Source organism: Phodopus roborovskii, unplaced genomic scaffold, assembly GCF_943737965.1.
Source record: "Phodopus roborovskii unplaced genomic scaffold, PHOROB, whole genome shotgun sequence".
Classification (NCBI taxonomy): Eukaryota; Metazoa; Chordata; class Mammalia; order Rodentia; family Cricetidae; genus Phodopus; species Phodopus roborovskii.
The window spans coordinates 1,312,796-1,330,803 of NW_026126422.1; the positions used below are offsets into that span (position 1 = coordinate 1,312,796).

The 18,008-nt window shown below is 38.1% G+C and overlaps 1 protein-coding gene across 4 annotated transcripts in view; it reads left to right on the plus strand.

The window, feature by feature from the left end:
* The window catches only part of Rap1gds1 (Rap1 GTPase-GDP dissociation stimulator 1), a 107,249-nt gene that overhangs the window by 76,678 nt on the left and 12,563 nt on the right, over positions 1-18,008 (plus strand). For 2 of the 4 annotated variants that reach the window (XM_051185399.1, XM_051185401.1), the window contains 7 exons: positions 6,365-6,493; positions 9,536-9,661; positions 13,375-13,518; positions 13,958-14,089; positions 15,114-15,248; positions 16,287-16,412; positions 16,965-17,101. In XM_051185399.1, the coding sequence (XP_051041356.1) occupies positions 6,365-6,493; positions 9,536-9,661; positions 13,375-13,518; positions 13,958-14,089; positions 15,114-15,248; positions 16,287-16,412; positions 16,965-17,101 (929 nt within the window). Of the gene's footprint in view, positions 1-6,364; positions 6,494-9,535; positions 9,662-13,374; positions 13,519-13,957; positions 14,090-15,113; positions 15,249-16,286; positions 16,413-16,961; positions 17,102-18,008 lie in introns of all 4 variants that reach the window. The other 2 variants (XM_051185398.1, XM_051185400.1) reach the window with 1 other exon arrangement.

The window sequence follows — 18,008 nt, forward strand, 5'->3', positions numbered from 1 at the left end:
AAATCCAAAGGCTTTGGATAGGGTAGGCGTCTTGTTAGCACAACTTACACATTGTAAATAATTTCTGTGTAATTTTGAAATGTAAAAACTGCATTATTCGAAGGTCGTTTGTAACCCTGTTTGTAAAGTTTTCATGCGAAGTGTAAGTTAGCTCGGCATTTAGCTTATTTGGAAACAAACCTGCTTTCAGCAGGGCCATATGAGCTGTAACCCTTGATTGGTTTTTCTTAGTAAGAGACTTTTAAGTCACATCTTCTAACACTGCTCTGAAAGGAGTTTTAAAGAAAAAAAGAAAAATCTCGTGCAGAAGCTGTAGTGTGACACAGTGTACCCTTTAGTCCATGTGTGGTTACTTGCAAGGAGTGAAGGTCTGCTTCAAGTCCTCTGGTTTCTGCTGTGTCATCAATGCTGGGCCCTCACCGGTGCTCCTTTTAGATACCCTGTTGTTGCCCTGTGTCTTGCAGATCCTACAACTTTGGGACTGCAGGACCAGCCCCTTCATGTACTCCAGCAGGTTATAGATGGGGTGGATGATGGCATGGTCCAACTCATAGCCCTGGGTCTGAGTGGTGGCTGGATTGATCATTCTGCCAGCTCTCTTTCATCCTCAACATCAGCTCTCTCTAGCACAGCCCTGGCTAGTTCACCCTTTGTAGTAAACAGCAAGGGGAGGGGCCAGCTCAACCACACCTAAGCCACCAGGGTATTTATTTTATCTTTGGGTGGGGTGTGGGGGTTTTGCAGGAGTAGAGGGTGGATGGGAAGGGATGAGGTGATGAGTGGGGTCGAGGGATCAAGATGCATGATGTGAAATCCACAAAGAAGCAATAAAATTTAAATTGGGGAAAAGTTCTAATCTTAAAAAGCCAATTTCTGAGAAGATACTTTTAAAATCAAAATAGGCATACCTGTAGAAGTACCATTTTCTGTGGCACATTTACAGTAGAGTTCATAACCTCTAAATGGTATGAAGAAAATAGTCTACTAGATGTAATGACTGCATATCATTGGATTGGAAGCACACATTGGGCTTGGAGACGATGGTATGCTGTCCAGTTCCTCTTTGGGTCTGTGGCTGCAGTCTCCTGTCCTTAACCCTTAGAGCTTTCACAGAAGACAAGGTGTGCTGTGTTGAGGCTGCTTTATTTTCAAAAACCCCAAAAGAATTTATTTGAATTCTCGTGATTTGCTTTTTCTTGGAATGACTGTATATTATTGAAATATATAACCTGGGAATTAATGGGGCATTCTGGATATGAAACACATGTGCGTGACTTGTTTTTTTAAAATAATGATTTTGAGGTTTATTTTTAAAATGATTTGTTGTGGTTTTTATACCCTCAGCACTAGGTTTCAAGTAAAACTTCTGTGATCAACACAAGGGTACTGTTTGTAAAGTGGAAGGAAGTCTTGTCTTGCACAGGTGCCTTTGTGTATCCAGATAACACCACTCACCCTCTCAGTGACTATATTTACATCAGCTTTCATCTCTGTTATTAATGAGCTAAGACCAGCTTAAAGTCTGAAATGCTTCATTACTGGAATCATGTATAATTTTTAATATCTGTACCCTGGTTTGAGGAACTCAGGTGTTTCATTAAGTCACGGGTGGTTTTTCAGTCTGTTTTGTTCAGATTGGTGTTTAACCAATTCGTAATAGAACGTTTCACCAAGACTTCTGCCTCTTGGTTTTCACTGTACCAGATGTGTGCTGCTCATTTACTTTAGCCTAGGTTCTCATTGCAAGGCTCTATGTAGCAATATCCTACCTTTATTCTGCGACTAATAGAAATACCATATATACATACTAAATGCATAGACTGTATTTCTAATTAGGCATTTCCTTTTGATAAAGTTTCATCGTTAAGTCTCACCAATAGGGTTAATAATCTTTTAGCATTGTCTCTAGAAGCTTTAGGAATAAGCTAAACATGTTATAAACAAATTTATCTGTAGTAATTGATTAATATAGCTGAGTTACTGGCTTTTCCGCATACTGTTGTGCACCTATAGTCTATACCAATGTTTTAAACATTAAAGTTAAAACTCAGGGGGAAAAAGGTTCCTCAACTTGAGATCTTCTCTCCAGATCTCCATTCTTTGGAGTTTCCATGAATGTGACCTGAAGAACTTGGAACCATTGAAATTCAAATGTAGGTAGGTAAGTGTCCACACCAGCGCATGCGTTGATTGCCTTCTATCTCTTTGTATATGCATCTGTATTGCACCCCCTCAGTGCCCTTCTTTCTCTTCCTCCCCATAGGTCATGTAGGGCCTGTGTCATCTTGATATAATGTAGCTTTGTAAGTCTGTACTTTGGTCAGTATTTGTCTGTGACATGTGTCAGGAGCAGTTGTAGAAAGTCTTGAGACATTTATGGCATTGTGTTGTCTAAAGACTATCTCATATATATGTGTTTGCTGTGTATGGGTCTGGGTTGCACTGTGTGAGTCTCTGTTTGTAGAACCTCTGATGCAAATTCACCTAGAGTGCTGGTGTTTGTTGAGGGATGCAAACGTCATAGTCTTGGCTCTTGTTTCATGTATTCTTTGGTGTATCCAAAAACATGAGTTATTTGTGGTTCTATGAATTTCTTCTTGTTGGTCTTTAATTTAAAAGTCTTGCTTCTGATCAGATTCATGATAGCATGAATGTTAGCTGTTGTCTGTTGGACACTTAAAAGCTTTCCTTGGACAATGAAAAAGTATCAGTTATATACTGATTTTCTTCCATGAGTAAGAACACCCCACACAAGTAAGATCCCTACTTAATTGAAGGCTTCCCTAGGGGTAACATGCATAGTTATTACTGCAGTAAACTAGATCTGGAATAGTCTCCTAGGCCCAAATAGAGCCTGTTCAGATTTTAAGAAAAAAATAAAAAGATAAGAAATTAAGATACTTTATTAATTTCTTTCAAAAATACATGAAACCAAAACCTAAGTTATAACATTCTTTCTGTTGCTGCTGGGTTCTCCCCCCCACCCCTGCATTTATTACATATGCCATGATTTATTACATATGCCATGATTTCTTCCCCCACACTCCAAATTCTTACAAAAATTGAGCAAGTCTTTGATAGTGATTCCTCTGTGCACTTTCAGACATCTAAAAGAATGAAAGATCTCCAAGAATTTTTTTATTGTGTGTATAGGTTATTACTAGCAATATTTATAGTGATAGAAATTAAAATTTTCAGTATTTCCTGTAACATTTTAAAGCAATGAGCCCATTATATGTTAACATGAACAGTCTATGAAAAGTATTTTCAAAAACAAAGTTGCTGAGAAAAAGTGTTTTTACTGTGAATACTGTTACCATAAAGTACAGTAGTTTCTTTTTTATGTCATTGCCTGGGTTCAGCCAGAGTGCCAGTGTTTTTACCAACCATTCTTTTTTACACCATCAGCACACATGTCAACATATTGAAAAAGGCCAATAAAACCCCAGTGTTTTTATAAAACAGATTTCCCTCTGGTAGTTTTTCTGGAAGGGTTTCGACATTTCCACTTAGAGAAGCATTCTTGAATGCCTCTGTCTATAAAGTGAATGCTTGTACCTACTGGTATGAAAGTTCGGGTTTTTTTTTTTTTTTTTTTTTTTTTTTTTTTTTTTTTCCCCCTCTCCTCTGGGTCTTCAGTATCCAAGGACCAAGGAGAACTTAGGTACATTGTGAACACATTTTAGAGTTACTTGAGTATGATGATTGCTTTTAGCTAGCATCAGAAAAATAGATAGAAGAGAACACACCCCATTGGTCCACAATGAGTCTGTCCAGCTGGATGACTGTACATTTCTTTTGTGTGTGGTGTGTGTGTGGTGTGTGTGTGTTACATGTGAGCGTGTAGTTTGGCTCCTGAGTAGTTTTTAAACATGTTTTCAAAAAGAAGCAGTTTTCACACATTGTGATGATTCACACCATTGGCTCTTTGGCTACACTACTCTTCCTGGTGACCCGCTATATATATTTCAGATGTTACTCTTGCGATTTTTTGTCCCAAAGACTTTGTTAAGCTCTACTACATTTCTTACCTTTTTGTTTTTCTTTACCCAGAAACCTAAATTTATTACATTTTTTTGTAAGTAGTCCAAGGAAGTGACATTGATGCCGAATAGAGTGTAAAGCCCCTCATCTTGTAAGCGGCATCACCCTGTTGAGTTACCTTCCTCATAGAATGTCCCTCTGATGTCCCTGCACTGTTGGGTATCTGTGAAGCTCATACTGGCAGTCCTGATGGGGTGTGTGATGCTTCCGTAAGCAGGTGTAGAGCAGAGTTTGACTCTCACTCAATGCATGCGCTAGTGCTCACGCTTACATACCTGAGAGTTAGCATTCTGCAGTGTGATGAGACAGTCAAAATGAGTACACAATACTGCTAAAGAGCAAAGATATGCTGGCTTGATCTGCCTGTGCAGAATGGTACCGGTAAGTTAACCAGGAGAATTTCTAACTCAGAGAGGGTTTTGGTGCATGATCATTATAAGTAGTATACTTTCAATGGAAGTATTGAGCCCATATAGCATACTGCACTGTATTGTAAAGCATAAGGGTTTTGCCTATAAGTATTGAGAATCACTCACTTAAATGCTTCATTGTATATTTAGGAAAGTTCTTGCATTAAAAGCATAAAAGCAAATCATTTCATTGGATATACTTTTCATGTAGAATAACCTTCCCAGTTCCACTGCCAATCTTGAAATGTATTATTAAGCTGTTTGAACTGTTAATGTAGCCCTGCCTTTTTCTCAAGTTTATCTTCTATTCTTGTTTTGATAAAAGTCCCCTTTCTAGTCCAGACAGGCCCCAATAATCAAAGCAGATAATTAGCCAAAGTTACTTACTCAGTTATCAGGGGCAATTATTAGTCTTTGACCATCTCTTCATAATTCATAAAAGCCACAAAGAATTAACAACAAAGACCACCAGGCAAGTAATAAATGGGCATGTGAGACAGCTCAGCCCTTCAGTTGTGTTCTCCTCTGGTAGCCACCTACTAACATTCATATCTCCAAGTTAATTGTGAAGAGTAATAAAGAAGGGATTGGTAGCTATCAAGGGATTTGTGTTGTGAAGAAAATGCATTTTGTAAGAAACAATTTTATCTCCAGGCATTGGTGGCGCACACCTTTAATCTCAGCACTCGGAGGCAGAGGCAGGTGGATCTATGAGTTTGAGTCCAGCCTGGTCTACAAAGCAAGTTCCAGGACAGCTTCCAAAGCAATACAGAGAAACCTTGTCAAGAAAAGAAACAATTTTACCTTGACATTTCAGATAACATTAAAGAATTTTGAGAGAATAATTAGCTTTTAAATAGCATTTATATAATTCAATATATGAAATATTAATGTATTTGATTTACCAAATGTTGATATTGATAAATATTAATACTGATTTGTTAATATGAAGTATTTTTAAGTAAATTTTTAAAAACTTGGAAAGAACATTCCTGTTTTCAGATGAAACCATTATTGACAGTTGTGTTTTGGGTAAATGCATAAGTGTTTGTCCTTATGTTATTCTAAGAGGTACTACGTCTGGTTTTCATTTGGGTTAATTTACCTTCAGCCTTGCTACAGGATTTTGTTATTGCTATTCATGGAGAAACATGGTGGAGACACAAAGCATGTTTAGTGTCTGAAAACTAGTGTTGACATCATCCCCTTCGCCTGTCAAGTCATCCGTCCTACGGAGATGACCTGTCACTATATATAATTAAGTGAAACTGATAAAAAGATGCTTTAGGTAACACTTTCCCCCCTTGTTGAAACTGCACTGCTTCCTAGCAGGTATCACAGAACACTCTGCTTGCAAATACTCAGAACCAGTTGCTTTGCTTGCCACATATTTTTGATGTGTTTTTCTGATTATGAAAGAGCTATAATTATAAATTCTAAGGTTCTTCTCTTCTTTCTTGGTCTCTCAATTTCCTGGTTGTTTTCTTAGCCTTTCCATACATTCTGTCGAGTTGCTGTTACACGGGTGTTTCTAACCTTTTCATTTAAAGCCAGTGGTGTGTTTATTTATATGTCTTAACAGCTTTGTCATTAAACTTAGATATACGAAGACCCCCATTTAGAAGAAAAACAATAATGGTTTGATACATTCTAGAAATGAATTCTGAATTTCTGCTAATTGTTGAAAAGATTAACATCTCAGCTCTTCTACTTAAATACTCAAGTATTGGGCTGGAGAGATGATTCAGCCAGTAAGGGCTAGGCTCACCAAAACGCCAAACGAGTGAACTTCATTTGCCTTTGCTGTAATTCAAAGGGAACTGGATTACAGAAAGTAACAGATGTTTTCTGTTCATTAATATTTGATAATATAAACACTTCTTCCCTTTTTCCTCTTTCTGTTTTAACAGATTCCCTGCAAGCTCAGCTAATCAATATGGGTGTTATCCCAACCTTAGTGAAATTACTGGGCATCCACTGCCATAATGCAGCTCTTACGGAAATGTGTCTTGTCGCATTTGGGAATTTAGCAGAACTTGGTAAGTCTACATCACAAGCCACCAGTGTCATTAACTTACCATGCTCTTACAGTGGCTGTTTCTTTATGAACTTGGGATCCACTTAAATTACTTCAGATCTTCTTTCCAGTATTCAGGGTACTTTCGTGTTAAAAAAAAGAGATAAATCCAATTCGATTTTCTTATTGAAATGGTTACAATTCGACTATTTTGTTTCTCTTTTATATATTTGGATTTAAATCTTAGGAGCTTTGAGTATATAGCCCAGAAACAGTGTGCTTATAAAATCTACAAGAAGCCTATGGTTTTACTTACACTAGCACACACGCAAAAGAAACACTGTGATTTCTTTTTAATATAAATTATTTGATTAGATAACCTTTAAACGCATTAGCAAACTAAAGTGCTTCCCCATCTTTTCACAAGATCCCTAAAAGTGATGGGTTTTCGTATGGATGTGTAATATATATTTTCATATAAATTTATATTTATATGTAACACTTTACATTTTGAGGGTATGTATATGCATGTGCGTGCACCACAGCGTGAGTGTGGCAAACAAAGGATCACTTGCAAGAGCTGCTTTGGTCCCTCTGACATGTGGGCCCCTGAGATTGAACTCGGGTTGCCAGGCTTGGCAGCAAGTGCCTTTACCTGCTGAGCTGTCTTGCAGGTTCCTGTGTATTTGTAAGTAAGAGTGTTATAGAGCAGAATTTGAGAACCCTTTGAAAATAAGACAGAACAAGGTCACTGCTGCAGACGTTTCTTTTTTAGGAAAAAGACCAATTGCCTCAGCCTTCCTTCTCTCCCTCCCTCCCTCCCTCCCTCCCTCCCTCCCTCCCTCCCTGCCTCCCTCAGTTTTCTGTATTATTTCCCTCTTCTCTATCCCTTGTTTCCCCTTCCAACTTCTGGGATGACTCATCCCCACAGCCATGTTTATAATTCTTCATTATATTTATAGGAAAGTCACTGGTGTTTTGTTCTAGATGATGTAATAGATAAAGCATAAATGTATCTATTAATCTTACATTTGATAATGAAACATAAGGCACCAGGACTTTGCTGTTGATCTTTCTAAAAGTTTGTGTTCTTTGCACACTATATTTCCAGTACTCCAGTTTGACTTGAAGCTTAAAATAATAGAAGGGTTATTTTGACAGTCTTTTTTCTCCAAGTATCAAACTCAGGTCATTGGGTTTGTGTGGCAAATGCTGTTACCTACTGAACTAACTGAACTCTCTCACATATATATGGGGAGAGAGAGAGTCTTTTTAGCTTGTCTGGCCTGGAACTCACTAAGTTGCCCAGGCTGGCCTCATGTTCACAAGAGATCTACTTGCCTCTTTCCCAAGTGTAGTGATTAAAGGCGTGCACAGCATCTAGCTCAAAACTATTATTATGTACTGGGTCACATCCTAGCATGCTTCTCTTCTATACTTTTTTTATGCTAGGCTGACTAATACACGATTTTTTAAGTGAGATTAAGAAAGAACGAACATCCAGTTAGTATTTAGAAATGTTGTTTTCCTTTAATAAAACCAAGTGGGTCATAGGAATTTATGCCCAGGATAGTTGTAGAAATCACTTTAGACTCTCACAGTGATGTCACTCATTGTATCAAACCATAAAGAGAATGGTTCAGATCTCATGCACTGTAACAGAGTAGCCACCAGGCACGCGTGGTTGTTAAACATTGAAATGTAGCTGCAGCGATTCTGAATTGACAATGTGCTGAAGTATAAAATACACAATGGGTTTTAATGGCAGCATGAAAAAATAGATGTTTTGCCAACATTTTATGCCCGTTTCATGATGGCTAGATAATTTGAAGCTGGTGGGTAAAATAAATACAAAGATGAACTTTGCCCGTGTCTGTTGGACAGTGAGTGGTGTTCTAGAGAACAGGCTGTACCATAGGAGTCCTTCATCCTTGGAGTCCTCTTCTTAAGGGAGTACAGTGAAGAAAGCAGAGGCTGGGAAGCTTTATGTCACCTGACTTAAGAGAAAGTGACAGCCATCTTTGATGGGCTGGAGTAAACAAGCACATATAATTGCAGTTGCTTGCTGAGGACCAATTTCAATCTGTTCATGGTTGTGTTTCTACATCTGGTAAATGCTTCAAATTGAGGAACATGCAGATCAACATGGCTTCATGGGAAAGAAGTTAAGCGGCCATCTTGACCTTTTTGCCAGTGTTGTGCACAAGGACTGAGACATTAAACAGGAGAGTGTGTCTACATTGACTCCATCTTACTCTTTGAGGAGAGGGGAAAGAACGGGCTGCCAAAAACATACCCGTGTATGGTGACCTCATGAGAGTAATGAGCATTTAGGGATGCATCTGATTTGTGTAAGTCAGAAGAGTGGAGGCACTGTAAATAGAGGACGTGTTTAAGAAACTTGGGAAAAGGAAATTGCGTGGCAGTTGAAGAGAGGGAGTGTTTTATGTGAGAAATATATACATTTCAATGCTGACTGAGAGTGAATTTCTAGAGAGGGAAAGGTTAGTCATGCTGAAGAGGACAGGGGAAGAGGCTTCAGAAACACTGAATTGACTTCAGTGGTAGTATCTGTGAGCTTGGGTCTCAGTGATAGATTACATGCACAAAGCCTTAAATTTAATCTCTTAACACTGCAAAAACACAGTAGCCATGCCACAGGCAGCACAGAAACATTTCAATTAAGTTATACTAAAGATACATTGGTGTCATCTTTTATTCAGCAATGTGAAGTGTAATTTGTTATGAACAATTTTCTTCTTTGCATGAAAGCCTTGAAAGTATGAATTTATGACTCAGTCATTTTATCGTTGCTATAGCTACCTATATGTAATGCCAGTGAACATTTTTTATGGCCTCAAATCTAACTGGGTCAGAACATTTTTCTCTAAAGCTTTAGACACGTTCTTTTTTTAAGGGCATTAAAAATCAATTTGATTGTTTCCTGTGTCTGAAGAGCATTTGTGCTCAGTGATAGTACAAAATGCCTGAGTATTAAAAATGATAGGAAACAAATTTCTGGGCTTAATTTTTGTTTGCTTACTCTAAATCTTTTATTTTTCAGAGTCGAGTAAAGAACAGTTTGCTAGTACAAACATTGCTGAAGAGCTGGTAAAACTATTCAAGAAACAAATAGAACATGATAAAAGAGAAATGATTTTTGAAGTTCTAGCTCCACTGGCAGAAAATGGTAAGAAAAAAAAAAATAAATAAAAACACTTTTTGATGTTTGATCATGTTGGGTTTCTCAGGTTTCTTTAATGCCAGTTCTTAACTCAGGGCCCTTCTTTGTGCTACTAATGTTGTTATAGTTTATCTTCTGTTATATTTTATTTTGTGTATCTCTAACTTCAGCTTTATTATCGGTTCCTTTGTTGTTGTTGTGTTGTTTTTAGCCCCCAAAGAGAGTAGATGTTTTGGGGAGGGACAGTGCAGAGTGCTGGCAGAAAAAAGATCTGAAATTGCAAAAGATGCCATGTTCGTGTAGGCGGCCAGTCCACCACAGAGAGGCTCTGTCTCAAAAGGCTTTTATAAGGCAAGGAAACTGCACATAATTTACAGTGTACCACAGAAGGAAAAGAGAGACTTTTTGCTAAACAGTACTGAGAACACAGGGAAAATACAGCTGGAGGCAGGCCCATTGCCTTTGAGACAGGGTCTCTCTATTATGTAGCTCTGGATATCTGAAATTCACCCTGTAGACCAGGCTGGCCTTGAATTCACAGAGATCCATCTGCCTTTGACTTTGAGTGCTGGGATTTAAGACATGTACCACTCTACCCAGTTCCACCTATATTTTTTAAATTGATTTTACATAAGGTACATAAGGTACTGGCTTCATTTTAAAGCTAGAAATTTTTAAAAATATATATTTATTATTTTTTCTTATTTTATATATCGATCCCAGTTCCCTCCCCTCAACTCCACAGGGAGAGTGATGTCTTCCAGGAGGAATCATCAAAATCTGTCAAGTCATTTGGAGTAGGGACTAGGCCCTCCCTCCTGCCTCTAGGCTAAGGCAGTTATCCCTCCATGGGGAATGTGCTCCCTTCCGTGTTCCAGAGATACATCCTGTCATTCTACTGTCAGAGGTCCCTTAGACTGCCCAGCCCTTCTAGCTGAGACCCACGTTCAGAGGGTATGAGATGGTCCAATGCTGGTTTCCCAGCTATCAGTCTGGGGTCCATGCGCTCCCCCTTGTTCAGGTCAGCTGTCTCTGTGGGTTTCTGCAGCGTTTTGCTGCAGAAGGGGTTTCTGACCCCTTTGCTCATCACTCCTCCCTGTCTGCAACTGGCTTCCAGGAGTTTGGCTCAGTGTTTAGCTGTGTGTGTCTGCTTCTGTTTCCATCAGCTTCTAGATGAGGGCTCTAGGATGGCGTAGAAGTTAGTTACCTTGAGATAGGAACCTTAATTCAGTCCCCAAAGCCACAGAGTATAAAGTAGAGCAACAATTTCTACAAGTTGTCTTGTGACTCTCCATGGGCCCTCTCCATTCCATGTCCTCCAGCCACACACAGAAAGTAAATAAATACCTCTTTAAGGAAAAAAAAAAAAAAAAAAAAAAAAAAAAAAAGGAAAATGCAAACAAACACTAAGAAATACATATTCATTTATTTAAAATTAATGAAAAGTAAGTCAGGGCCGAGAATGCATGCAGGCCTGTGCCCAATCCCCAGCACCACACACAAATACACTTAGTGATAAGAAAAGACAGTGGTCTTTAGGAGTGGTTTTTTTATTTGATGAGATAATAAAGTATAGTGGTGATTTGTCATACTAGCCAGGGTAATGGCATGAGAGATCCAAAGGGAGGAGTTTGTGATCAGAATGAGAAATGTATGAAGGGACCTCTTAGATTGTTGACAATTTCTTGGTCTGAGTTATTATCTTTTCCACAGTTGCTTATGTGTATTTTCTGCATATATGGCTTTGCTCTGGCTTTGAAATAAAAGTTATATGGTTGGCTGACACGGGTTAAGAAGCTCCTGGGATTGAAGCATGTGTCAGGGTCCTGAGAGGATTAACTAAAGGTGGCAGAGACTGCCCTACCTTTATGCAAACCTTCCTTCTGATAATGCTCTACCCCAGTGTGGCCGACTGACACATGAGCCCAAACAACCTGCCTGCCTTTGTTTGTTTGACATAATGCAGGTTATTGTGTGTGTGTGTGTGTGTGTGTGTGTGTGTGTGTGTGTGTGTGTGTGTGAGAGAGAGAGAGAGAGAGAGAGAGAGAGAGAGAGAGATACACCTTATATTCACACTACCGTACAAACAAGTGAAAAGGATAGTCCTTGTGTAAAATGGTGTCAATCAACGTGGTAGGAAGTCTGCTTTGCCAAAACGTCCAGCTGGTCTTCACTAAGGCACCTTGAGGTCTCTAAATCTGTGGTTACAGTCAGACTTTAAGAAAAAGCTGTAACTTTCATCCTGCTCGTGTGACATGTTCTAAATACCTTAAATCTCATTCTTCAGGGAGAAACTTCCTTATCAGGTGTCTCCACAAAATGGAAATGTTACCCTCATCTTCCAATGCCAAAAGAATCTGTCACCTCCTTACAGAGTTCCCATAGAGCAGGGTTTGCTTTCTCATCCAGATAAGGTCTGTTGAGTAACTGCAGGGGACAGAGTGACATATCTCAGAAAACTTGCTTCTGTATTAATTCTTTGCACCCTGTTTGATTTCTTTCCTTTGCTATACAAGAAGGGTAATTGTAACTTTGTATCTATGTAGTTCATGCTGTTAACATTTCTAAGGTTTTTCTTTAAGTCATAGTTTTCAATTCTAGTTTCTGCACATCTCTAGCCCCAGTGTTCTGTAACCAAGGAAACGTCCTGCTTAGAGTATGGCCTGATGCAGGTGTATTTTTTTTTAAAGTATTTTGTGTACTTAGAGGTATTCAAAAAAAGTTAATAATCCTGGTGATAATAAAATGTTAAAAATTTCCATGCTAAAGTTTCCTAAAAGAATAAGCAGTAAGTATATGTACATTGTAAAGTCTTCCTTTCACATGACAAACTGAGACTGCCATTACTGTGTGTGACACACATTCAGTTTATGGAAGCCGATGAGCAAAGTAAAATCCAACTAAAACAATAAAATTTAAATTTTTTTCAAAGAGGAAATAGATATGACTACAAATTCAAAATCTTCAAGAGCACAATAGTATAATAATAGAATAAGATATTAGCACTATAAAACATTAAACAGTGTGTGTTGAAGCTACTATTGCAGTCAGGTTTTTTTTTTTTTTTTTTTAATGAAACTATTATTATCAGTTAACCATGGGAGGACTTGATTTTTTTTTCCTTTCAGCTGTATTATAGACATTTTAAAAAACATGTTATGTTTGTACTTGTGATCTAAAAAAGGTTTACATTAATGAAAACTCACTAAGTTATAAACCACACTAGAAAAAGTCCATCTATACAAATACCAAACTAAGTATACTTGTTTGTAGGTTCAGATTTTCTAATAGGACCTTAATTTTTAATAGCTTTTTATTCAAAACTGATAGATGTATTTTAACTTTACATAACAGATATGTTTGTGTGTTATAGATGATGTGTGTATAATACACTCTTGCCTTTCAACATAATCATAATATCTAAAAGAATAGTGATATTAGTTATTGTCAGAACTAAAATAAAGACCTGTTGTACTTGGGTGCTACAAGACACTTGAGAGGAGAAAGAATTTCAAATAGAAAAATGAAGTGAGTTGCATAATCAAGCTGGATCTTGAAACTCAAGTGTTCAAAGGTGCTTTGTTTTCTTTGTTGTTGTTTGTTTTTTGTTTTTATCTAAGTCCTGCATTAACTAAGGTTACAATTCTTGATGACAGGTCACTTATGCCGGAGACCCTGTGTCATTGAAACTTAACAATTTTGTTCACATTGTTCTTCAGATGCTATTAAACTGCAGCTGGTTGAAGCGGGTTTGGTAGAGTGTCTGCTAGAGATCGTTCAACAGAAGGTGGATTGTGACAAAGAGGATGGCATTGCTGAGCTGAAGACTGCTTCAGATCTTATGGTTTTACTACTTCTCGGAGGTGAGATTTAACTTCTGTCAGTCAGTGAATATGGCCATCAGGTTTCTTTAGATTTACTGTGCCTTTCAAAAACACTATGCTATGCATCGTCTTATTTTCTTATCTTGCTTACTGTTGCTGTGGTGACTTTGAAACCTTGTACACACTATGAAAAGAAAAAGTTAAGTGTTTGCTATCTGCCAGTGTTTGAAGACCTGTCATATGGAAGAGACAGTTATGACAGCAGACTACTAAAAGCTGGGTGGTGCATGGAAATTGAGCTATACAGTTTATAAACTTTAGTGTCTAATTTCTACTAATCACCTATGACAAGATTTTTCATATTATGAACTTCGTGTTTTGTGAGGTGTCCTTTCCTAGTTGGATATTCACTTTGGACCATCGGTTTGTTAACTCCTGTAATTTATCTTATTTAACTTTTACTTTCATTTCCCTCCAGATGAATCCATGCAGAAGCTTTTTGAAGGAGGAAAGGGCAGTGTGTTCCAAAGAGTGCTTTCTTGGATCCCATCGAATAACCATCAGCTACAGCTTGCTGGGGCATTAGCAATTGCGAATTTTGCCAGGAATGGTATATATATTACTTATTCCTTGTGCATAAAGTATTCTGCATTTTTTTTTTTGTTGTTGTTGTTGTTTCTGCTTTTCTGTCACATACTCCAAAACTGTACAGTCCAGAAATGTTTGTGTGTTGTTTGTGTAATCTTTTAGAAGCCGGAGATAGTCGTAGTGACTTTCCTAACAAATGATACACACTATAGTCATGGGAATTCTCAAATTTAAAGATCGTGATCGTGCATTGGATTAGACTACTTAGTGCTTCAAGTTAGGTGAACTCGAGCATATTACATCTGATGGGGGCTGTGTTCGTTCCTTTCTCAGTCACTATATTGGCTTGTACAATCTGAATAGTCATTCTTGGATTATTGGGTTATACCCTTACACCCATGAAATTTACATATGAATAATCCTGTGGGTGTACAGTATTTAGTGTAATAATATTTCAATGGTACTGGACCTCTTAGCTTGTAAATCTGGAACCCTTGATAGTTAACCTAAGAACTAGGAAATATGGAGAACTATTTATATATAACACAGGTTGAGTGTTCCTTATTCCAATATGCTTGAGATCTGAAACATAGATTTTTTATTTTTCTCAGATTTTAGAATACTTATATAGACATTAGGCAATATCTTGATTAGAAGAGCCAAGCCTAAACATGAAATTTGTCTGTCTCCTGTATACTTTGTGCACATAGTCTGAGAATAGATTTATATGATATTTTTAGTGTATCCTAATTGTGGCTGATTCATCAATTCAGTTGTAGAATTTCTATTTAATGATTCGGGTCTCTGCCACAAATTTCCAGACTTTAGAACATCTCATATACTTCGAGATTTTGCTTCAGAAAAGTCCAACCTCTAGACTATCATGACTGACTTATTTTCTCCTCCCTTCTCTTTACACAGTCTTTGTAAGACTGGCAGGATATGAGGCTTGTGGCATCAATCAGTGGAGAATTTAAAATATTTAATGCTAGAAGATACTTAAACACATTTTTATAAAGAAGGACATTTGCTTTTGTCTTATGTAGATGGAAACTGTATTCATATGGTAGACAATGGAATTGTAGAAAAGCTCATGGATTTGCTGGACAGACACGTAGAAGATGGGAACGTGACCGTACAACATGCAGCACTGAGTGCCCTCAGGAATCTAGCCATTCCAGGTAAGATGGAGCAGCTACATGGTTCGTGGACCTCCCTGTCAGAGAAAGGGGGTGAGCCAGAGCCAGCTGCTGTGACAGTTGTGGGCCTTTAATCCTGACACTCGGGAGGTGAAGATGTTGTTAGTGGCCAATCACATATAAGAAATGAGTTCTGGGCCCACCAGGAATACATAGAGAGAAGCTTTCTCCAAGGGCGGATGGATGGATGGATGGATGGACGGATGGACAGACGGACGGACGAAGTCATCTTCAAATTATTCACCCTTCTCCAAACCTAAGTGAACTGACTAGTTTTTATGAGCTCTTTGCTTTTCATTATATTACATGGGTACACTTGTTTAGTCATTCTTAGGTAAAGAAAGATGTGACATCAGTGAATAGAGTCCCCAAAATAATAGTTACATAAGGTAGTGGCGTCCTCTTTCATCCTGTGAACAGATACATAGCATTCATTGTATTAACAGTTTTGAGCCATAGAATGACATTATTAGAGAAAATGAACTAGATGATTGTTAAGGCTAATTCTTTTTATTCTACTAACTAAAATTAAATTTCTGATAAAGTAGTATGGTAACATGAAGACCCATTCCAATTGTATTTGTTTTGTATAACATATTGATAATATTTAATAATGTACCACATTTATATTCGGACAGTCGAGTCAAATATAGTGATAAAGAGTGCGTGTGTAGTTTGTAAGATGTCAACATTTTAGATTTTCTTTACCCATTCTCTAGCTAGATGCTTCAAAATTGTGTTTTTAAAAACTAGTATGATTTTTGTGTATTATGTTCTTATAAACAGGTCACTTACATATACCCAATCTTATTGTTTATTCCCCCCACCTTTGAGTGGCCGGGGGGGGGGGGCACAGATTGTGTCCCAGGCTACTTTTGTTATGTGATTTATGAGGACTTGATCCTGATCTTCCCGCCTCGCCATTTCATGCTCTTGCTATTAGGGACTAGATGTGTGTTGAATGGAATGTGTATTGAGAGTGTTAGCACCACTTTAACCATAGTCTCTTTTTCTTTCTAGTTGTAAATAAAGCAAAGATGTTATCAGCTGGGGTTACAGAGACAGTATTGAAATTCCTTAAATCTGAAATGCCCCCAGTCCAGTTCAAACTCCTGGGAACACTAAGAATGTTAATAGATGCACAAGGTAAAAGAAACAGTTTCTAAGTCACGTTCTTGGCATAGAATTCTATGTGCCTGAGAGGGACTTCAGTTTCTAGTTGCCAGAATTGCAGAATTTAAAAAGTGAATAGCATAAGAATTATGTTATATATTGCTAATACCTAAGTCTGCTGTATGTTGGTGTGATGTTGTACTACTGGGGTTTTCTGTCTTGAAACCCTGTTTTAAAGACTGTAAGACTACTTCTAGGAGTGGACTTTGTTGTTTTTATGTATTTCCTAATTCCTAACCCTCCTCTGTTTTGATTGCTTGGAGTCCTTTTGAAACCAGAGCACTGACTGGTTAGGCTCACCCAAGAATATGAAGTTACTTGTTTTTATATTTGCATGAAAGCCTGTAACATTGCAGAATAAGCTAACTAGCCCGTTAGGTAAGGAGCATCTGCAGTACTTGCTTTTATGAAATGGTTGCACTATGTTTTAGACCTGTAGTGTTTCTTCCTGCACCTGCCTTCATGTCAGCTGGTTGCGTATCAGTGATTTGGTCTGTTTTTGGTTTGCCTTGTTTCCTATAGCAGAAGCTGCTGAACAACTGGGAAAGAACGTTAAATTGGTAGAGCGTTTGGTTGAGTGGTGCGAAGCCAAAGATCATGCTGGTGTGATGGGGGAGTCAAACAGGCTGCTCTCTGCCCTCATACGACACAGTAAATCAAAAGTAAGTGCCGCAGAAAGCTGTCCACTAACAAGGATTGAAGTGGTCGTTGTGGAAGCTAGCATTGTAGACTGTGTACCATCTGCTAACATAGTCATGTATTTTCTGTAAATATGCCAATCTCCAGTACTAGCAGGAAATGAAGACTGAGGCTTTTATTTAATTTTAATATACCATTACTTAAAGGCAAGGCTTTGGTAGTAGGAGCTGAGGGAGAAAGTGGAGAAGGGCTTTTTCAGCAAGAACGTATGTGCACGCGCGTGTGATATACAGATTTCATTAGGCACAGCTTTACATGAATACAGCAAATGTAGGTCTGTTGGAGATAGTGGAGAGGGGGATTGTTAGAATTAAGATGAATTATATGACAAGTAAAGTATGTGGGTTAGATTCTCTAGAAAAGTAGTTTTTCCACCCCATTCCCTCTGATATTACTGGGATTAATTCAGGCTTGGATACACTAGGACATACTCTACCACTGAGCTACAGTCACAGCCTTTTTGGACAGACTTTCATTATTTTGCTCAGACAGGCCTTGAAAGGCTGGGATTTGAGGCATGTGACACCATGCCCAGAAGACATATAAACTTCTTAAGGATTTTAACCAACAGAGTGTCATTATTTTATTTCTAGTTAGAAAAACCGCTTTAGCGTTTATAATGGGAGCAGGGAAAAGGGTGAAATTGAAGCAAAAGGTACAAAAGAGATGATGCCATTTGTGGTTGAGCTTTGAAACTGCTAAGCATCATTTTGACACTTTGCATTGTTCCAACAAGAATTTGTTTGAGTTCACGGTCCAGCTGAGTGGCGTAGCAGTGAAGATGGGAAATAGGACTTGATAAGGCCTGGGCAGTAGAATCAGCTGGCCTCTCTCCTAGGGATATGGGAGCAGGCAGTTCTTTAAGTTAGT